The sequence below is a fragment of the Diadema antillarum genome, unplaced genomic scaffold (assembly GCF_040938485.1).
Source record: "Diadema antillarum isolate AM-2024a unplaced genomic scaffold, OU_Dant_1.0 seq00001268_RagTag, whole genome shotgun sequence".
Classification (NCBI taxonomy): domain Eukaryota; kingdom Metazoa; phylum Echinodermata; class Echinoidea; order Diadematoida; family Diadematidae; genus Diadema; species Diadema antillarum.
The window spans coordinates 85272-109356 of record NW_027272050.1 but is presented as its reverse complement, the minus strand read 5'-3'; the positions used below and the strand labels follow the sequence as shown (position 1 = coordinate 109356).

Here is a 24085-nt window from a genome sequence, read left to right as displayed (position 1 = left end):
ATAAGTGAATATTTTACAAATACGGATGCTGAAAACTATGTCATAGCAAAGTAATGTACTGTAGCTTGGGTCAACTCTTGATGAAAAAAAGAAATGAATAACTAGTACGCGAGTATTCATCAAATTTATCTAGGTGCCTCTAACATGAGTTCCTAAATCTGTTGAAACTTCAAAAGATGCAACCATGCAATAGAGTTATCTGTGTGGTATGCATATAATATTGGACAGAATCTTAATATATGAGTTGGAGGAATTCTATTTTATTTAAGACTAGGCATTTTAGGTGATTTTTCAAAATGATATAAGGCCAGGAAAAATTAGTGTAGAATGAAAGCCCTACTCTTCCCATTCACAAATCTTTTTGAATTTTTCAAATCGGTCAAGCGGTTGCAAAGATATAGGCGTTTTAATGTCACAAGACATGCCCATTTTTCAACCCGGGGTCAAAGGTCAATCTTTTGTTTTACTTTGTTTTAACAATGGCACCGCCTGAGCATGTACACAGACAACTAAATTGCCTATAATTCCTTTACTGTTTGAAGTATGACAATGAAACTTGCAGGATATGATGATGATAGATTGTGTCACAATTTTGCACTGTTTTTAAAGAAATATGATTCATATTTTGAAAATTATGAATATTAATATTCATAAAAATGCATATAAATACTTGTAACAGAGTGATGAATCACAATAACTCAACAAAATTTGCAGGATAGCTTTGTAGAATATTTTCCCACAAGTCTACAATAATTTTTTCATGAACATTACATTAAAAATATTAATATCAATATTAAAAAGTAAAATATAATGTATGTTAATTGGTAATGGTTAACAATACCAGGAAAAAAATGCAGATTTGCTAAATGACATGTTTTGCCAGAATCCTGTCAGAAGGCCACATTAATATCATTCATACAAATATGAATACTGATATTCAGATGAAGATATGAATATTAATATTCATATTGGTCCATATATTTCTGGCCATAAATGTTCGCAATATCTGGGTGGAAGTTGCCTTTCATCGTCATATCACTTTCTGCCACAACTCTGCAATAGTATCAAATTCATATTTTTCATTTTTTGACAAATATGAATATCAATACTATACACACACACACACACACACACACACACACAATCACACAATTCATGGCACACATACATCTTTTGCAGTTCGCAGGTATAGAAACAAAGCACTACAAAACGCAAGTTCAATAAATCGTTGAGAAATGTATAGATGTATTCTGCCATGTGATTTCAAATTCACTTTATGTTCACTCTACTGGAGTTGCCTTCAAAGAAATACAGAGCAAAAACCTATATCAAGTCTCAGTCAGGTTTTAAATTTTGGGTTTGAAAAATGCATACTGATGCAGTACTGGGAACACATGGATAATCAGCACTATCCAAACATTATAACAGTTCCACTTACATAACACATGTGGAAGCACACATTAAGTGTGAAGAACATGTGTGACTTATATGTTATATATGACATCAAACACCAATGATCGGCCTCTATCAGGGAGCTGAATGTGAGTGGGGCAGCGATGAGCCTGCAGAGGATTCTTCTAGCAGCTGACTTGGCTGGACGGCAGAAAGGTTTGTTGGGCCTGTTACATGTCGTTGAGAGGATCCACTTCCAGCTTGGCCAGAGGGAAACACAGAGTCATGTTCTGTTATAAAGAAGTATGATTAATATTTGATTACTTTACATTGATTTTATTAGATTAAAAAAATAGTTCAGAGTCCTGGCTACATGTACAGTAATCACAGATTAACAATCTGTTTTTCAAAACGTTATCCAGATTATGAATTTATAAAGCCTGTGAAAATCTTGAGGCAAAATTTTAACAAATTTCTTAAACAAAAAAACAACAACAACATATATAGAATTGCAGTCTGTAAAGTTCAAGTTTGAAGTGTCACAATTTTAGGATAAGACCTTGCTTATTTGTCTCGCCCTCACTGGCCTCAGATTGTGTGTGCATGCATGTACGTACATGTTCACATGAAAAACCAGAAATCTAAAAATAATAATAAAAATAAAATAAAATAAATGAGTCACAATTTTGGGGGTTAAAGATGGATAAATATAACATAAGGAATGAACTTAAATTTTTCTAACCTGAACTTGGATTTTGTTTGCTGGCTACACCACTGCAGTCACCTTCAACATCCATGACAATAAGAAGGCACACATACCCGCCCAGTCACCTGAAAATAAAGTCGTAATCAAACTGACATGAATTACTCTAAGAATACGAAGATTGAAGGCTTCAGGCTACTCTGTAGGAAATACTAATGAATTGACAGTCAAGCGCTTAGTGTCTCATATAATCATCATCACTAGTCTGATCAATCTTGGTTCTTCTTCAAGCACACTGTCTAAATATCGAGCCAAGACTCATGAATGTTTAGCTGCTCAAAACTTGAGTTGAAACAAAACACTAAATATCAATTTATCAGTCACAGAAAATTAAATGTAAATGGTGTAATTTCTGCTTTTTATATTTACGTAGGTTGACGTTAGTGACATAGCTAGGCCTAGTGCCCTCTTTATTAGCACGAGCAGCACTAAGTGCTGATATTTGTCATACACTTAAAAAATTACGGTAATTTTCCCTTCCTCCCAGCTCAGTGGTGTTCAGTACGAAGAATCAGAGAATTAATTCTGTAATTACGTAAAATACTTCACAGTAATTTTACTCCTGTAATTTCACAAAATATAACTATACTTGGAATACCAGGTTACAAGCAAACTATTGTACTGAAGTTTGAATTGTAGAAACTGAAGAAATTTTCCAAAAATTCTTGCAAGTTGCAAAGAAGTCTTTTCAAGTTGCTACTGTCTGTAAGTAACTCTAGCCCGACCAGACGCTAAAAAAAAATCATCGGTGTTACTCCGGCCTCCAATCTGACTTGTATACTCAATCTGTCAAATGTTCATAGTTTTTAGGTCGTCCAGAGGGGATATTTGAGAGAGACACTTCATAACAACTAGGGATTTTGAAAGTTGCTGTCAAAATAATCCGATCGAATTTCGATCGAAGTATGAAGTGGAACAAAGCCTGCTCTGCTCTGCAGGTCAGGTGTACACAGTACAGTAGCTCACATACATAACGTGTACTGTAGTATTGGCAAGTCAGTGTGCACGATCGTGACCACTACATGTACATTGATCAAAACATACGGTCGGTAACAAAAACCTGATCATAAATCTGACATTCAAACCCGAAATTTTCGTGAAGGATAGTATAAACTAAATATGGAAACAAATTAAGTCACTCTTGGGGGGTCGTGCCACAAGGGATTTTGATTAAAACATCGTCGATTCCTTCGTACCAACAGCAAGGGTTATCACACATCGCATTTGTTGTTTACCGTACTTGTTTACAACACATACCAAACGGAACGATCCATTCGCCATGCAGGTAAATCAACAGAATGAGGTAATTGAAAATGCAAACTTTGCCACAATGATGACCGGATATTTAATCGATTGGCATTAAGATTACTCTTCACTATTAATAAAAATGATCAGCAGGCCAGCATCGTCTTTTACAAAGCTATAAAAAGACCACACACACAAACATCGCAACACTACGATACCTGACTGTCCGTAATGGATCGTTCACGTAAACAAATCACTGCTCGACATGCTCTCAGCTGTCAACAGCTGCGTGATTGCAGTAAAAACTCACTTGGAAATTGAACGGACAGTGCTGCCTAAAAATCACTCTAGCATCAAAATGAAATCATTTTTCACCATGAAACTTCACATAAAGTTTCTTGAAACATGATATTATCTACTTACGTGTGAAATGGACGGATCTTGGCGCATCTGGATAATGAAATCTTCGAGCAAACTTTTCTTTTAGCTCAGACGTCATGAAGCTTCACGATAGGTGATCCATTTCACATATCATCGGAATTGTCAATGTTTACTCTGTCTGTTCGGATACTTTCGGAAATTCATCGACCAATCACATTGATGCTACGACCCTCGGAAGTTAGCGAGGTATTCCGAGCAATTTCAGAGAGTTTCTGAAAAGACGGTGCCGTCGACCCAAAACTCTTCTCGGCAGCGCTGCACACGCAAACCCTATGGAGTGACCTTCACGCCCCATAGACTCAGTGTGGGGCAGCGGAGCGGTTGAAAAAAAGTGTCACGTGACTGAAAGGCCTATTAAGACTACCGTACCAGGGATCTCGCCAGCGTATATCACCCTTGTCGGCCCCGACAAGTGTGCGGTTTGAAGAAGCAATTGCCGACAAGGGTAAAACTTGCCGACAAGGGTAACACCACGCGTGAACTTGCCGACAAGGGTAACTTGCTTGACGAGCTAAGTTCGGACCAATTTCTCGCCTTTTTCAGTTTTTATTATCTGGCTAGAACAGAAGCTAGATGTTGAAAGCAGCAGCAGTTTACATACTTATACAAGCGCAAAAATTTACCCACGCAGTCACCGCACCGATCACAACAACGCGGCTCAACAGAGCGACGTGTGTACTAGCTGATACCAGGGAGGTCTCACCTCCCTGCTGATACACACCACATCACACACTTGCTCACTCACATGCGCTCTGATTTGGGATCCACACACACATGCACAAGCACCCAGCCGGCCACTTACCTAGCCGCCTGCGTGTACAACGGTACAGTGATTGTGAGAGGGAGAGAGAGGACGGAAAGAGAGGGTCGGAGGCCGAAGGAGGCTGAGGAAGGTTGACACGTGCTCGCTTGTTGTCACGCTTGTTGTCGGGTTACGCGAAAACAAACGATATGAAATGCATGCCCCCTCCGCCAAAGGTTGTATTTTTTTTTTGGCTGCTTTGGTTTGTTTGTTAGTTTGTCTGCCTGTCTGTCTCTCTATTCGCAAAATAAGTCAAAATTTGGGAATAGATTAGGATGAAATTTTCAGGAACAGTTGGTTGGTAAAATGGCGCAAGGAACAGATGATTAAATTTTGATAGTGAGCAGGATTTATAATACCACCGAAATTCACTGCCAGGATCCAGGATCTTTAGACTTTGTTTTGTATATTTGAAAGGATTCGTATCAATTCTTTAGGAAGCTGGCCATCGGCAATGACGCAAAATTAGATGCGTTCAAAGCATTGCCGCAGAGAGAAAATTAACTCCATTTTTCGTTAAAAAAAGAAAAGAAAAAAGAATGTGCGATGGAGTAAGCAAATGCAAATTGTTATTTAGGTTTTGGTAGTTTCAATGGGTTATTTTTTTTTTTAAATCTAAAAAGCCATGCGTTCCATTTTAACCTTTTCAATTTCTACGGATTTGCAAACGTCATTCGTGAATATTCCATTTTCCTTCTCCGGGCCGAAATTTATAGTAATTCTGTCATGATGGTCTTTCAAGTTCAACGTATGCGTAATGCTCCACGTGCTTCTGACTTGGTTTGTTAAAAGGTGGGTTAGGGGGCCTTCACGGGCAGAAAATAAATGATGATCATTCATCTATGTTCCCAGTTGGTTTACATGCTATGTACACGCTGTTTACGACCGCTGAAGCAAGGTGGCAGTACGCGCGACATTCTTTATCTGACACCTGGCTTTCGTGGAAATTTCATGGAAATTTCCACAAGCCATGATATCAAGTTTCCCCACTGCTTGAGGTCGTGCTTTTTTTTATTCTTCATTACGAACATCAATTTGTTCAACTTGAAAAGTGTAGATAATTTGCTTTGAGGACGTGTTTCTTTCTTTTTTTTTTCATTGCAGCATCGGTAACATTTTGTTTTGTTCATCGTCCCTGCATGGCAGGGATTCATGGGAGGAGAACGATAGGAATGACTGGGGAGAAAATAAACTGAAAGAAGGAAGCATCTTTTGAGCGAGCTGTCTTTGTTTTTCTCTACACCAGCATCAGTTATCGCCACCAAGATTCATTTTTTTTTCGTTACTCCGACAGATTAATGATAAAATGATGCTAGATTCTTTATTCTGAAGGTTCGTTAATCCAAAAATGATTAAGAAAAAATGTCCGTTCATTTCACGACGAAATCAGTTTTGTTATTTCGAACGTTCTGCCAGTGAAATTTCAGAATAAAACGACGGTACAAAACAGCGTGTTTTCGTACTCTAAGGGTCTGTTATTCCGACAGAAGTAGTAATGATGAAACAATAAATTGTAGATTCTTTATTCTGGAGGTTCGTTAACCGAAAATTGAATAAAGAAAAATGTCCGTAAATTTCAAAACGAAATCAGTGCGTCATTTCAAACGTTTTGCCAGTGAAATTTTGGAATAAAACGACTGCCCCAAAACAGTTGCAGTTTTCTTACTCTGAGGGTTCGTTACTCCGACAGATTAATGATAAAATAATGCTAGATTCCCTATTCTGAAGGTTCGTTAATCCAAAAAATGATTAAGAAAAAATGTCCGTTCATTTCACAACGAAATCAGTTTTGTTATTTCGAACGTTTCTGTCAGTGAAATTTCGGAATAAAACGACGGCACAAAACAGCGTGTTTTCGTACTCTATAAGGGTCTGTTATTCCGACAGAAGTAGTAATGATGAAATAACAATAGATTCTTTATTCTGAAGGTTCGTTAACCGAAAATTGAATAAAGAAAAATGTCCGTAAATTTCAAAACGAAATCAGTGCGTCATTTCGAACGTTTTGCCAGTGAAATTTGGAATAAAACTGCCCCAAAAACAGTTGCACTTTTCTTACTCTTAGGGTTCGTTACTCCGACAGATTAATGAAAAAATAATGCTCTATTCCTTATTCTGAAGGTTCGTTAATCGAAAAAATGATTTAAAAAAATGTCCGTTCATTTCACAACGAAATCAGTTTTGTTATTTCGAACGTTTCCGTCAGTGAAATTTCAGAATAAAACGACGGCCCCAAAACGGTTACAGTTTTCTTTTACTCTGAAGGTTCGTTACTGCGAAAGAATAACGATATAATACTTTAGATTCTTAATTCTGAACGATCGTTAATCGGAAAACGATAAAGAAGAAATGAAAACGGTTACAGTTTTCTTACCCTCAGGGTTCGTTACTCCGAAAGAATAATGGCAAAATAATACTCTACATTCTTAATTCTGAATGATCGTTAATAGAAAAATTATAAAGGAGAAAATATTCGTTTATATCCAAACGAAATCAGTTTTGCTATTTCGAATGTTCTGCCAGTATAATTTCGGAATACAACAACGGCCCCAAAAGGGTGTTTTCTTATTCAGAAGGTTTGTTATGCTGAAGCAATAACGATGATAGATGATAGATTCCTTTCTGAAGGTTCGTTGATCGGAAAATAATAAAGGAAAAATGCTTGTTAATCTTCGAACGAAATCAGTTTTATTTTGAACATTCATCTGTAGTACCGACCTTTGGTGTTGTTGTTGTTTTCGATTACAAACCTTCGAAGTACTCAGTAATGAATCGTTACATTTTATGATTAAACAAACCTTCGGAATAATGACCATCATTACATTTTTGTATGATATATCTTTGATGTCACGGCCAAACTACCGCAGTATACCCAGAAAGGAAAGTGCAACGATGTCCCGAAAGTTCTCGATCGCTTCTCGCGCATCTGCAGGCAATAGGCCTACCACGTGGTCGAGCAGACGGCGAGAAAGCAACACGGCGCGCGTTGTTGCGATGCAGAGGCGGCTAATTATTGCAACAGTGAAACAGGAAAGGCCTAAAAGAAATCGGAACCTCCACCATCGGCACCTACTTCTCTTTCATTTATTATTTAGGAACTGCCGCTAACAAAAGGTATGGAGTTTCTGCATTGTTTCTGTGAGAATATGCCCCTCACAACGTTCATTACATCTCCGTGAAAATGTCGCATTTAGTGGCATTTTAGCGGCGATTTATCTGTGTTGTATTGAGCATTAGCGAAGGCTTCCGCGCTTCGCGCGGGAGGGGGAACCCACCCCCAGAACAGCGCGCATAAATGCCGACAAGCGTGAAGAAATTCCTGGCGAGAACCCTGCGTACTACAACAATTTGTGATGTCACAGTACAACAACAATATTTAGAAAATATGAAGAAAATTCAATGTATTTTAGACTTTCTAGCATAATGAAGGAGCACTTGATTTTATACCTTTTTTTCAGGTGGCTGGGGAATGATATTACCCTCATGGCATTATGTCAGTAACAGGTTGAAGGAATGTGCAATTTTCATAAACAAATTATTTGAGTATATCTGTGGAATTTTCTATATATTTTCTTCATACTTGTATCTAAAGGAAGTGATATGCATTGCAAATATCCTTGTCCTTTAGAATGTGACATTAAACACACTGTAAATAGTCTTCTTATCCAGTGATGGCAGCATGAGAACTTTAACCTTTTCTGTGCCAAAGATTCAAATGGGCACAAGGTTCACACACAAAACTATGAGCAGGTGATATAATGTGGTACGCAGAGGGTTAAAGACTCATAACTTTAAAATGGATCTAGTGTGATTTTTTCCTAAACTTATGACATGTTCTACTATTTTAAGATAGCAGCACTCACTCAATCCTCATACAAATTTGGGATAAATTACCCTTTAATGTGTAAAATACACTGTAACAAGATATACAATGACAGTAGTTCATCTCTTCTGCAACAACCAAACTAGTATCAAACCAACGATGACCAGATATCCCAGGTGCATGTGTAGAAACAGTACAGTTTTTTTTTTTTTTGCTACAACTCCGCCAATACTCGCAGATCCACATGACGTACGTAGCCACTACATAGACGTAATCAGACTGACTGGGGAGAGGGAGCTGGAAATATCGCTTTGATCAGGCTGCCTAATTTGACAAATTGAGATATTACGACAGGTGAAGGCTGAAAACTTCAATTATTACGCTTCAAAGTGCATCACCGTACATGGTACAACAACAACAACGGCGAATTAATATTACCGAGTAAAGCATCACCGAGTACGCCACAAAACGAGAATGACGAAAGGTAGCCGCTATTGTCAAGAGTGACTTAATCAAATGATCTTCTCATTTATGCAAATGTCATTAAGCCATTAAGACACAGCAGAATAGTTTCGGGACATGGGGCTTCCTATGTCGGGGCGGGGCAATGCATCTTTGTTTGAGTCAGACATCAAATCCTCCCTGCTCAAAGGTGAGCCACGACTTGCATTTCAGTCAATTTTGACTAGGATCCTACACATTTTGTGGATCTCAATCTGATGATCTCAAGCAAACTAAGACTCCTAACTATAGATAGACACATAATATATGAGTTCATCAAATTTTCTGAATTTTCTCATGTATCAATGAACGATGTAATTGCTTGGAACTACCTGCTTTGCTAATTGTGTAGATCTGTGGAAAGTTTTCAGACCTGCACCATAGAAGAACTACGACAACATGAAGCCAATTATAGTTATTTGTTAAGGCAATTTCTGTCTCTTTCTGCCCCCCCCCCCCAAAAAAAAGGAAGCTTTTAATGGAACAGTTCATTCACACAAGAATGCACTATGACGATCATTAGTGAAAGTGCAATGAAAGTTGAACCAAGTGGGGGCTTTTTCATTAACTGCATATCGAAGGTCAAGGTAAATCTAATGTTACTACTAAAATGTGAACTTGTATGAGAAAATGTTAATTTGTGCAGTTACGAAAACAAAATCTGGGTGAAATAATTCATGAATAGATTGTAATTACTACTGTCAGCATCGTTCTCATTCAAATTAAAGTAACTCAACATACACAAGATATTGATGAAACACAACTAAATTTATGTACCCGTTCATGTATTGCAGAAGATGTGTGTTTCAAGACATTTTTGGAATACACTGTAAGCATACCAAGACAAGTAGTGTGGGATTTCATTGTCCATTCAAGAAACTGCCTATTTGAAACGAGAGTATTGCACAAGCCCCCGATATTTGATGGTACACTGTACATCTTGAGTGTATATAGATGGTAATTTATCATTAAAAAGTTGTGACGCATATTCCAGATCTAAGAGAGCTCTAGTGTAAACTTAGCAGAGCCAGCAAGTGCCTATCGACCAAGTTCATGCAATACTGGGTCACAAACAGATTACAATTGGAGTGCAATTGGAAATCTCTCAGTTCTCTGCCGACGGCGTTTTGAAAATTCTTGATGGTACTTTCCAAATCCTCTCCACAGCTGTGGGGATTTCTTCTATCAAGGCTGCGGGGCAGGGACATAATCGCTACTTCCACATTTAGCACCCGCAAACAAAGTGGCCATTTACTGCGCGGATTCCCGCAGCTTCAAACCAGTCAGCATGCTGCTTTGTATTTATGGCTCTGAGATTATGCTGCCGAGGTAAATGGAGAAATGGGCCATTCCCACGACTCGCCTACTTTAAAAAGGAGATGCTCATGATGCAAAATGCACTGATTCTGGAAACATTACTCTAGGGAATACATCAAATGACTTTTGAAAGTTAACGCAAGTATCATTTGATCCTGTATACTGCAGCCTACGTGCACTACATCGGCTATCGATACCACTAGCTGACATGTACACTGTACAAAGATACAAAACTATGTCTTGAATATTCCAGAATCAGTTTTGCTGACATCACATTCTTCTATGACCTCTAAATTGTTGATACTAAGTTTATTTTGTGAATATATGTCAGAGTAAAATGAGTGTCACTTAAAGACTGAAAAATCAGATGGCATTAGGCACTATATGCAAATTTATGTACTTGAATGTAATAATGCTAATCATTCCAGTTAAAGGACCTGTTTAGTTGAAAATTTGTGAAGACTCAAATTTTAGAAACTATCAAACTTTGCTGACTGATTTGGATGATGATGTTCAAATGCATGAATCCCCCCCCCCAAAAAAAAAAAAAAAAAAAAAAAACTAAACTAAAAAAACAGTATCTTCAGCATACAGAGATTTTGAGAATTATGCTGTCACTACCACGAGATCAATGAACAAATTTATCATCATTATCTAGGATGTACAAATGTACCAGAGATGTGGTGGTATGGTATGGTATGGTATGGTATGGTAGGGTAGGGTTGTAGGGTACTCTCGATAGGGTGAATTATCAAGAACAGGCATATTCTGCACCTCATTTACTAGGAAGGCATACTGTAAAAGTAGAAATTTCCACAGTGGTGAAATTTTCATACACTTCAAACAACTAGAAATCAGCATGAAAATAAAAGCATGTACAACTGTATATTGGCTTGCTATATATTCCAGTAGCTTGTGTTTTTATTCCACAGCAGCAGTAGGAAAGAGCCATATTAAAAAAAAAGTAACAGTGCAAGAGGAAAACTGAAGAAAGGTATTAATACGTGTATATACTTTTCCATTCCTTCCATCTGCACTTTTTATGCCGGCATCTATTTTGTTATCTGGTGGAATACCAAAAGGCCACTGGAATATTCATCAATTGTTCTCTAGTCTTTATACAGTTCGTGTTATTGTACCCTGCTGAGTAAGCTCTTTGCTGGAAACCACTTTAGAAGTTTGACACAACCATTTACATTTTTGCTCACTTGGTTTGCTAATGTGTTTTTAGTTCTAAGAGTGCTCTTTCATTTCTTGAGAACTGCTTTTTCTTTTCTTCTTCCTGAACATGCTTTCAGGGTTTCTTGGTCTTTTTGTCTCTAGAAAAGATACACTTTTTTACACACATACACACACACACACACACACACACACACACATAAACAAACAACAGATACAATTCAAGACTGTAGTCTGCTCATAAGACCTGCCTTACTGCACCCTGGAAACGGATCAACAATTACATTCACTACAACAGCCATAGAAATCTGTCAAACTATCCACTTCTATTGGCTGCAATCATTAAGCCTTGCATAAATATAATTGCTGGCCCAGTAATATAAAACTTGTATGCCTTCATGAAAAACATGCACCGTTTCTTTTGTTGCTCCCCTCTCCAATTGTTAATTACCTAATTACTGTCTTATTCTTGCAAACATTTTGAAAGAGATCCTGTTTCAACCAGAGCTGACATTGAACTCATGCCACCATTCTTTTCTGAATGGCAGTGAAAATATCTTCTAAAAATACATAAATGTGTACATACCCTGTAAAAGAGTATAAATCTAAAACTTACACACTGAACATACTATATCAAGAAAAAAGGGATACAGGAGCAAAACAAAAACACCCTATGTTCAAGTTTACTGAATAACTAAAACTAAAAGCCAAGCAAACCAAATGATAACAGCTTCACTAGAATTTGCAACTTAGAATGCTGCAGAGTATCTATCTAAATTTTAGAGTTCCAAAGTAGTGACACTGTTTCACAATGTGGTTACATACAAAAATCAAATGTGATGTAAACATTGTCCCCCAAGTCTTCTGCTGACCGGCACAAAAAAGGCTAATCTTTCATCTTTAAAGCAATACAAAAAAAAAGCAAATTATATATTTTGCATCAAATTATATGGAAGTTCCAATGATTTAGTCACATTGACTGTTTTAAAAGGAGCTTTGTTGAATTTGCAAAAGTGAGTGCTACTTTCCAATCAATTTTATGTATGATTATGATCAATATCAGCATTTTGTGAAAACACAAAAAACCAAAGAATGCCATGCCAGCTCACTTTCATTGTATAATGAAATAATCTGGTCAGTTATTTTTTTTTTTTACTCCAGTCACCATCAACATCGAGCAAACATTACAATTTAATTTTAAGTACATTTTGCAAGTAACAGTATTTGTTTATTACAAATGCACTGCTCAAGATGTTAGATTGAACTGAAATGTTGCGTGACAGCCATATTTCACCCTTTAAAATGAGAATGACCTTAATATCTAAATATCAAATTATGAATTACACAGGTACATTGTAGATGCATGGTACTATGTACATGTATGTCTGCCAATACTCCTATCTACACAAGGCATATGAACGTTAGATTTGCTATGTCATCTGACTTTCTGCTGCATGGGCCACCCAAAACTGACACTTGAGATATAATGACATTGAACACTCACAACAAAAACTTGATGGGTTTTGATCAGCGGAATGAATAATGGCAGTACTTCATGATATCAGATGATCACTTAGCGTCAATCATCTCCCTAAGTTCGATTTATAATCATGTCATGTCAAGTATCAAGAAGATACACACAGGAAATATTATTTGGGGGGGGGGGGTTCGTCCACTCTAGGTGGTGGTTGGATGGACGCTGCCCAGCATGAATGTGTGTGTCTGAATTTAAATGTGATCATAATACAATTTGAAGGTTTGCATGGTGAAGTAAATGAGGAAGAAAGATTTGCGGTGACACCATGTGTATGTAGTCCTTAACCAGATCGCTGTTTGGCAGAAGAGCCTAGAAAGAGGAGAAACGAAGAGGGAAGCGACATATGGGGGCTGTGAGGAGGGCAAAAAGTGAAGAGTGGGAGACAGTAATGGGCTAGAGGTTGAAGTTGCACTAGTGGAGACGGTAGAGAAAGGAACACAGAGAGTGGCATCCGAACATCCTACTTGATTCTCACACTATTCTTCCTTACCACTCTCTGTGTTCCTTTCTCTACCGTCTCCACTAGTGCAACTTCAACCTCTAGCCCATTACTGTCTCCCACTCTTCACTTTTTGCCCTCCTCACAGCCCCCATATGTCGCTTCCCTCTTCGTTTCTCCTCTTTCTAGGCTCTTCTGCCAAACAGCGATCCGGTTAAGGACTACATACACATGGTGTCACCGCAAATCTTTCTTCCTCATAATACAATTGTATGTGACCTGACACATGAGAGTACCCATCAAGTCAGTAATTTATTCACAGTGCAGCATACAGCTATACTTGCACTTGGAGGGGCTACAAATCATCTTACAAATTAAGTTTAGGCATTTGATGCATCATCACATTGTTTGATAATGTTGGTTTACACGAATAAATAAGTGTTACCAGTAGACTGAGCTAGATAGAGAGATAAAGAGTGAAAATGTCAACTGGTACGGATAAGCCAGTTCGTATATCTCATGTACACATCGGTATAAATGACCTTTCTTTTTTCTCTGTTGGTTTAACAGACACTTCACTTGTTTTGCAAGCTTGGTATAATGGATTTAAGCTTGCCCAACGTAACAATTTATGGAAATTGTGTCAAACAAAGATTGAACCTGCGCTTAGACCAGGTAACCAGAATTTAGTATCCATCAGTTGACATTTTAGCAGCCGTCCATTTCATTGTTTTGTATTGAATGTAATAACAACCTTTTTCTTTTGATATTGCCAAATACCAATCTTGCTGTCAGGCGGGTGTGCTTGCAAGCATCATATATCACAGATGCTTAATCTCAATGAATTAAGAAACCAAACTGCCTGTTGGTACAAATGACCTTTTTCTGCTCACTCGCAAAGTGGAATTACAAACTGGTCTATTGAACCAAGTGCCTCTTGTTCATGACACTGACACCAACAATTTGACAACTCAATACCAGCAATACTAATTGCCCAAGTCCTGTGTGACGTTAATGACTGTGGGCTGGCTGATTAATTTGTTAAAGGACAAGTTCACCTTCATAAACATAAGGATTGAGAGAATGTAGCAATATTAGTAGAACACATCATTGAAAGTTTGAGGAAAATCAGACAATCCGTTCAAAAGTTATGAATTTTTGAAGTTTTCGTGCAGTACCCGCTGGATGAGAAGACTACTGCAGTGTATGAATAACTTAGATGTCACATGCGTACAACAATATAAGGAAAATATAAAGAGAATTTCACAAAATCCCATCTTTTGAAAAAAGTACACATTCCCCTGACTCGTTACCGACAAATGTTATGGGTAATATTATTCCCCTTGCCTTTAGAAAGAGGCAAGTCAAGTGCTCTTTTATTATGCGAAAAAAGTGAAAATATGTTGAATTTTCTTTTACATTTTCTTTATACTGTTGTACGCATATGACTCACAAGCTGTAGTAGTCTCCTCATCCAGCGGTTCCAACACAAAAATTTAAAAAATTCATAACTTCTGCATCGATTGTCCAATTTTCCTCAAACTTTCACTGATGTGTTCTACTAATATTGTTGCATTTTCTCAATCCTTATGTTTATGAAGGTGAACTTGTCCTTTAAACTGTAGGGAAGTACTACAAAATACAAGAACAGACAACCCCAAACAGGGCTCAAGTAGCATCAAGTATACACCAATCATAAAAGCTCCAGTAGCCTCCACACACACACACACACACACACACACACACACACACACACACACACACACACACACACACACACACACACACACACACAATTATATCTTGCCCTCACATGCTTGCAAATGCCACGGCAAATTACAAATGCTAGAACTCTCTTATACAGCAATTGTTACTGCATAAATGCCATAAAATAGGAATAAAGCCATATCAGCCTGACACAAGTGTACACTGAAACAATTCTGCTGCACTGCATCGTTAATAGTTCTATTCAATAAATCCTCCATTACAACACTGAGAGAAAGAGAGCACGAAGTCATTTTGTTTGAATTTCTGGGACATCATCTCACCATCTTGTACAATACGTATATACCATAACAAATCAACAACTGTGACATGCCTGGTATGTTCCACACGTGCATCATCTCCATATATCTCCAAGGAAAAAATGTCAAGAACAAATGAGTAGTACATGTGCAGTATATACTGTTATGAACTCACCCTCTGTGACAGAGCGGATGACCACCGGTTTCTCGCTGCCCGCGATGAAACCGAATCCGAGAGCCGCGTCCCGCACCAGAACGACGTCGCGCTGCTCCGGCGGGGCCTCCTCCAAGTCAAAGGGGTCCTCGCGAGTCGTCGTGCACGTTCGGTGACTGCGGGAATTGGAAGGAATCAAAAGAATGCCAAATATTGGTGTGGGGGAAAATGAAGAGCTTAGTTCCCTCATTTGGTATGCCGTAAAAACACCATTAGTAGTTCAATAAATGTGTGAGCCTCTTAGTGTGCGTATGCATGGCTTACAACCTCTGTGCCAGAGTGTAAAGGAAGGAAAATTGTGATCCAAAGTAAATCATATATTTGCATGACAAAATCATATTTCGTTCCAAAATGAGAAAAATTATATGGTAAAACAGGTATGCTTCATAAAATTTCAGAAAGAAATCACCATTTTTTACAATTTATGTAAAAAACATATTTTGTCATTTTTGATGGAGAGAAATGTTGACATAGTGAAACATAATCATTGGCAGGAGTGGATGGATGTGTAGGCCCATTTACACTTGCTTGGAAAAATCGCGATTTTTCTAAAATCGCGACATTTGGGTGTAAGTTGCTAAGCAACTACACCCAAACGCCCTCGAATCATCGCCAGAAAAATCGCCAGCCGGAGTGCGATTTTTTGAAACATCGCGAAGTTTGAGGCGAAGCTAGCGAGTGTAAACCCAAGCTGCAGAAATATCGCGATTTTTCATCACGTGACTCTCGGTATCGGATTGCACCGGGAGTTTACGCGCGCTCCCGATCCCTCTTTGGAACGTGTAAAGAGCACGTCGGTCACTGGCCAGAGTACTGTACTAGTACACGGTATAGACAGCTGTGTACAGCCACAGGTCTAAACGGCCGATCCTCGGTCGGCTCGTGGTCTCTCACCTCCCCCTCCCTGATGAAACTAGTACACTGTACGTGAAAACTACTACTGGTAGCAAACCTGAAGTTCTCCAACCACGTATCATCACCCCATGACAACTTAACAAAATAATGTTCTCCCAGAAATGCGTTGATTCAGATTGTGGGAGTGCCCGTACTGCTCTCGATATATATACGTTGTTTGTGGAATACAGGACTCAGGAGTACGTAACAGGTGTAAGTTCTTGCTGTCACCTGATAAAATACCAGTCCTAACTTCCAAGTCTTACTTCCCACTTTCGTCATATCGGCGAAATTTCATGATCCTCCTGAATGCTGCTGTAGATGAAGTTTTACACACCTACTACGTATGTGATCTAATATAGCAAGCTATATAGTTTTACCGTATGTAAACAGTCTCGAGAAGCACAAATTTATGTGTGCATTGTACTGATAAAAAGCCCTGGCTCAACGTTCCAACCAGCCAGCTGTGATCAAAATATACTGCACTCCACTGCAGTGAAAACGAACAGAATAGCGCGCGCTTCCACTCAGCTACCGTGTTGAAAACAGTTAAATTACGCATGCGCACTACCGACCAAAAAATCGCGATGTTTCGTGAAGCTCAAACTTCGCGTGCTTTTGCGCAAGTGTAAACGGTGGAACCAAAATATCGCGATTTTAAAAATGGCGATGTTAGTAAGTGTAAATGCGGCTAGTGTTGTGCATATACAGTGAATATGCCGGAATGACAACATTATGGAGCTTCTCCAAAACACTATTGTGTGTTTAATATTGTGGGTAGAATACCTTATTCTGCAAAAATGATGCAAAGGTAAGGTGATCAATACACTTAGTATGTGATGGGTTTGCTTATTCCAGGCATGTATCTGAAACACAGGCTATAGACTACAAAACACAATAAAGGGAAAAAAAAACTTTACTATGTTTGTTGCGCATAACATTTTGTTTTTCTCTCAATCCAGGGGGGTGTTTCATAGAGCTGTTCTGAAAGTTGCAAACGACTTAAGGACGACTGGTGATCAGTTCTTGTGCTGAATTATTGAAATTTTGATAAGTACAGCACATCAGAACTGATCACCAGTTGTTCTAAAGTCGTTCGTAACTTTACAAACAGCTTTGAAACAGGGCCCAGGACAGGAGATAAAATATTAAAAGGGGTCATGTATTTATACAATACAATATGAAGTACATTTTGTATGAAGAAATAATGAGGAAACACACAAACAGACACACACACACACACACACAAAAGAAGAGATTCAAATTAAATATTAATAATGATGACCACTTGCCAATTCAGCTCATAGACTAGGTATATCAATATTGAATAGATAAGGAGCCCAAGGAAAAGGTTCCAAGTTGCAGAGGCCTCTCCCGCTGGCTGGTTTTCCATGATTTTCAGCCGCTTTTGTATTATTCAAGCTGGAGCATATCATCGCCCACATCAACATCCATGCATCTCTCTGTCTGTCGTTTTGTTGTTATTTTCGCTCTCTCTGTTTCAGTCTCGGTCTGTTTTTCTCTCTCGCTCTCTGTGAGGGAATCGCGGAGAAGGATGCGGCAATTCGCACGAACCGAGGAAAACGCAGGCTACAGGCAGGACGACCAGGAGGAGGACACAAATTTGACATTTCAAATGGGTCTCAAAGGAGGGTCCCCTGCTCCTGCTGCTTTCCCATGGGCAGACAGGTGAAGCTGTGTCAACACGGTGCAAAAAAGCCTTTCACATGTCCCCTTAAAACGCCCACCACAAATCTGTCCAAGCCTTCGCCCCGGTGTGGCCACTTTCGGTGCAGAGTGCAGAAAAAAAGGGTGAAAGGGACAATGCTAACAAATGTGCATAAGCTCGAAGTAGATATGTATGATATCCCGATCTGACTGACTGAATATCTCCCGCTTTCCACTCCCAAGAGATATTGAGAAAGAGTCAAGTGAAATCTTGGGTCTAAGGCAGAAATGTCACAAATGAAAAAGAGAACAACTATTCCTTGCCTTTCATATATCAGAGTGAGAATGGAGCTATTTTAAGGTTTGACTTTTCTTTTCACACTTCCAGCAGTTACGGAAAACAAAACAAAAATGTATCACTGTCTGGAAAAAGCAGTCAAAGTACACACAGACAAATCTTTGGTGTCACAAGTTTGTTGTGGTAGTATCTTCTCTCTGGTAGCCAGCTACGGTAGTCTGGTTTTTCAAAGCCTGTATTTGTTTTTTTCTTTCCTTGATTTCTATCCTTTTTTTTCAAAAGTGAAGGATTTGAAACCTCAATGTTGATGAGATGACTTCCTAGATGCAAAGAAGTCATTATGATCTGCTTTTCTGTGATCAGATGGCAGGGGTACCTACAAAACTTGTACTCCCAACTCATAGTTGATGATGGAATGTGTTGCATGTGTAATGGTCCAGAAAAAAAGCTAGATGAAAGAGATGCCTGCAGGCCAAAGCTAATCATCAACTAACCTCACTATGGAGTGCAGAACTGTTAAAGTTTAAATCGAAAAAGAAGAAAAATGTGAAAATATTTTATATATTTTTAAATATTTAGATATTTTTAAATATCTTATGTTATGGATGAAATGTGGCTTAGTGTACATCTATTTTGAAAAAGCAATAGAAATGTCTGCAGGCAAAACTAATTTTCAACTGACCTTACAATGGAATCACAAAGGTAAGAAATGATAACAATAGCACACCATCCTATTTCAAGAAAAGGGTGTTATGACTGACATTTTTTGATCTGTTATGTTCAGTTCAGTATGTTGTTTTTCATGTCTAACTTTCTATTGACAGGAAGTTTAAAAAGACACAACATCAAGCTTGGATGCACAGCCTTTTTGAGTGAGTGTGTGTGTGTGTGTGTGTGTGTGTCTGTGTGTGTGTCTGTGTCTGTGTCTGTGTCTGTGTGTCTGTCTGTTTGTCTGTGTGTATGTATTTGGGGGTTTCTTTTATTTTATTTTATTTTATTTCGGTGCTGTTCACTCTTTACTACCCACCCTGAGAATCATTTCATTATCAATGAACGTGTTGAAAATTACAGGTGCAACAGGGGCCAAGGCAAGCAGTTACCAAACCTCCCTTGGAAAAAGACTTCCTCCAAAATTTAGCACCCGACTGCGGCTGCAATGGTGACACGCGATCTTCACTTGTCACACCTGACCCTGCGACTCTGCCCTCCTGTCAGGCGAGAAGGTGTGGCCACTGGTGACACCCCCACTGTTCCTCCATCACCCTCTGTCACCCTACCCGCTGACATTTCTTTTCCTCCTATCACCCTATTATGAACTGATGGCTTTTCATGCATTCTTCTTCTTTTTCTTTTTGTTTAAACTCTGGGCGTCCTGTGTATTTCACCTTCTGCCACGATCAATAAACACAAGGCTTGACAAGTGAACTCAGGGGACTGCCTGCCATTGAATGACACAAAAAATATTGTATCTGCAGTGTACTTTATGTCATACAAAAAAAATGCAGGTGTTCCATTCTACAGAAACACAAAAAAACTATAAGTAATTTCCCCCCTTTTTTCCCTGTTTCTTGCAAAGCTAAACACAAAGTAAACACAAAGTAATCCATGCTAAAAACAACCAGAATACTATTAAAATACTACTCTGAATAAAGAGAAAATAAAAACACTATTCTATAATACCTAATTAACAACATCATCATCATCATCATCATCATTACTAAATACACTGTACTACCACTGCTGCTGCTACTACTGCTACTATTACTACTACTACTACTTCTACTATTACTACTATTACTTTTATTGTTGCTGTTATTATTGCATTCGATGCATCATAACAGGGATGAATGGATAGCATTCATTTGGGATTGTTATCACCAACTGCTAAAATTTGGTCAATATGACAGCAGTGCGAAGTTCACGTTTTTAAAATACCGGGTGGCACTTCACAATACCATAAACCAAGGAATGAAGGTACATACATGGGTTACGATGTGCTGCATCACATTTTATAAATGCAAAGCTTTCTCATGCCATAACTTTTTCATTTTATGTCCTGTGTTTCATGCCACTCCAACTACTCTGCTTGCTTGCATTAACTACTCTTTATAGTTGAGTCAACTCTTACATTAAAGGATAAAGTCCAGACTAGTTTTGTAATTTCATATCATATAGTACATAAATTGACAGCTCCATGTACTGTACAACGAGGAATGTTCGCGTGCATTTTAATTTCGTGAATTTCGCGAGCGCGAAGATTCGCGAAATTAAAATGCACGCTAAAGTTCTTGCCTACACTATATGCATTGAATGCTTGTATCAGTTCGCGAAAATTTCATGCCGAAAAAAAGGCCGTCGGCTCCAATTCGCGAAAAATTCATGCCGCGAATATATCATGTTTTACAGTATAGATTTGTGGAATTTTTTATTCACCTGTGTAGAATCTATGCATGCTTTCTTCTTTTGTTCTGCTTTTTTGAGCCCAAACTCAATGCATTCTTGCATCCTTGTTCATTGTGATTTGTTATCAATTTTGTAAACATTCTTATTCCCCATCCTAATCACCATAAATTCTGAAACTCTGTACCCAGTTTAACCAATCAATAGTTGTTCAAACGTGAAATATTGAAAATCATCCAGAACCCTTTAAGCAGAAGGTTGCATTTTAAGGGGAAAGAATTTGTTTGCAACAGGATTCCATAACCACTTTACTTCATCAATGTTTGTACCTCAACTCACATCACATTTTCTGTTTGTTCCATTGTAAGCGGCTCCTATCTGCATTTAAATGATCTGACCTACAGCAGATCAAAGAAATGGTGGTTACAATGGTACGATGATATGTATGAATACCATGATACAGATTTAGCGCTATTGTGGTTGTATGACAATACAGTGTACCTCTAAATAAGGAAGTTAGCAGTTGACTCTACATGCATTTGACACAAGCCACAAAAGAAGATCACTCCTTTCTATAACAGTATCAGTACTGTCTATTTTTGGATCCATCTCCATTCAATCTCCATGCTAACTCTTTGCACTGTATCACTAGTGGGCAAAAGCAACAATTCCACTTGTCTTGGCTATCCTCAACCACAAGAATGTTAACCAAATAGTCTAAGAACCCACAATTCTTTGGTTTCATTGTACTTTTTATTTTTTATTTTTTTATCATTTGACGCTACTAGTACACGCACATTTTATACCTTGGAATAAAATAATACTGCTCGTTTATTTGAGCTCTACATTGTATCTTGGCCACGTAAAACTTGTACCTTTGTGTTTGTTTGCTGGTTTGTTTTTGTTTTTTTTATTTCAAAATCGTTACAGCCTCCAGAGTACTAACTCTCTTGCTGATCGTTAAGTTGGCAATATACAAATGTACTTCAGAAAATTTGAATTAAACTTACAAGTGTCTGTCACAATCTTGATTTTCCTGAATTTGCACAGGTTAAATGAATACAAGCAGTACCATCTAATCTTTATGTATTCAATGCAGGATGTGCAGTTTAAGTGATGCCAATTTAATCCAGGACTACTGTATTTGCCAGCATTTTTTTCCAGATAATTCAGTAGCTAAAGCTCCCTTCCTCATTAAAGTCACTATTGCTATATATCTTGAACTTAAACTCTACAAAACTTTGATGTATCTGGGTTCATTTTTTCCTTCTTCTTTTTTTTTTTCTTTTTAGAATATATGTTCAAAGAAGAGATTTGGGATTTTTGTGTGCAAGAAATAGGGAGAGCTGTCAAACATGACATTATCACATTATGTAATATTTGGCAACCTGAGTACTTGCAATGTTTACGTCTTCTATTGAGTTAAGGGCATCATATGACACTTTAATATCCCAGAGAGTTCTTATCTAATGTCCCGATTGAATAACACTCCCATTGTTCTGTAAAGTTTCATTTCACTCCATTCTCAAAAAATCAATTTTGATGGAATGTGGACTTTCACTTTAACACTGTCTGTCTTGTATGGGAAGCATAGGCAGGCAAGGGCACATGAGTTTAGATGTCTTGTTCAGCACGGCAGTTAAAGTTTCACAAACTTGAAACCTTTACTTCTCACGTGTAATAAACAAGACATTTGGCTGGAAACTACTTGAAGTGTTCTATTTGTTTTCTCTCTTTCTCTCTCTCTCTCACTATCCCTCTCTCCATTGCATGCGAAGTAAAAGTCTTGGGCCACTTTCAGATGGGTAGAGAAACGCAACTGCAATGCCGAATTACAATTACAATTACGATTACCATTAGATTTAGCATCCATATACTCAACCAAGGTAGGCTTCGCGGATTCTGCGGTTTTGCATTTCAGAGTGAGGAGAGGAGGTGTGGCTTCTTTCCGAGTTCCCGTCAATCACCTTTGAATGGTAAGTAGCATGCGCTTTGACTGCAGTGCGAGCATTTCACGAACGCAATTTTTTTCTGCAGAAGTGGTTGAAAGGTCACTGCAAGCTCCAGCCCCCACATGATTTGGAGTTCTAGCCATACACATGATTGTTTCAATTCTGGAAAATCATGATTGGAAAACACATCCAGAGGAAATGTCATTTGAATCACGATTGCAATTACGATCCAAATCATCCTCCACAATTTCAGGTTTAATACACATGGTGAAAATGCATCATCTGAATCATGATTCTAGTGATGCATCATTGCAATCGTGATTCGAATAACTTACATGTACTCTCGGTATGTGTGAAAACAGCTCTGGACACTCTTGCAAATGCAAACCAGTCACAAAACCAAAACGATGCAGAGAAAATAGCTGTAGTAAATCAAGTCACCACAGCTCCTTCAAGTGACAAAATGAGCTCCTGGAAGAACTGGGTTCGAAATAGAAGTTGCACCATGGAAGCATACAGAGCAGGATGATAGCTATCATTTATTCCTTTTTTATTCAATGTCTATAAAACAATGTGGGCAGAGTTAACTGTAGTGTACTGACAATACAACATGCAACCACCATAACATCTTGATTCTGATAATTAAAACGTGCTGTATTTCACTTTATATGTTGCTTAAACCTTAATTTCAGGAACACTTCAGACTGTGAAGAGGAGTTTTATTTCTATCCTTTAACAATGGTGGCAGAATGAACTGCACTACACTGACAAAATACATGAAACATGTAACTATCATATCTTCATTCTCATATACCGATTTGCAAAAGTACTCTGTTTCAAGTTAGATGGTGATCAAACCTAATTTTATGAATACTTCAGACTATGAAGAGAAATTTTCATTTGTTTCTTCCATCAGGTCTGCCACTGGCAGACCCGAATTTTTCTGGCAACGATGTCGTTTTGTGGTAAAACAGTATGTCTTTATAAAGCAGACACTAATCAGCAAGTGGTATCCCACACTGTCAAGTCAGTGGAATGGATGACAGAGAAAGGATAGAAGACATTCTGGCTCTGCTCAAAAAGAGCTGACTCAAGTGCAACACAATCAGACGCAGATTTAACCATGACAACTTGTCAGAACGTTTAAGCTACAACATGCATTGCAATGTATATTGGAGGACAGTCAGTGAGTCAAA

The 24085-nt window shown here is 38.2% G+C and overlaps 1 protein-coding gene and 1 long non-coding RNA gene across 2 annotated transcripts in view; both read right to left on the bottom strand.

The window, feature by feature from the left end:
* LOC139745464 (uncharacterized) overlaps positions 1 to 24085 on the bottom strand; it is a 63592-nt gene that overhangs the window by 33032 nt on the left and 6475 nt on the right. Inside the window, exon 3 of the mRNA XM_071655853.1 lies at positions 15639 to 15793. Within this exon, the coding sequence (XP_071511954.1) occupies positions 15639 to 15793 (155 nt within the window). The remainder of the gene's footprint in view (positions 1 to 15638; positions 15794 to 24085) is intronic.
* On the bottom strand, positions 1124 to 4019 carry LOC139745456 (uncharacterized). The gene is made up of 3 exons (XR_011711894.1): positions 3824 to 4019; positions 2135 to 2223; positions 1124 to 1682 (listed from the first exon to the last, which is right to left on the bottom strand). It is a non-coding gene; the product is annotated as an uncharacterized lncRNA (long non-coding RNA).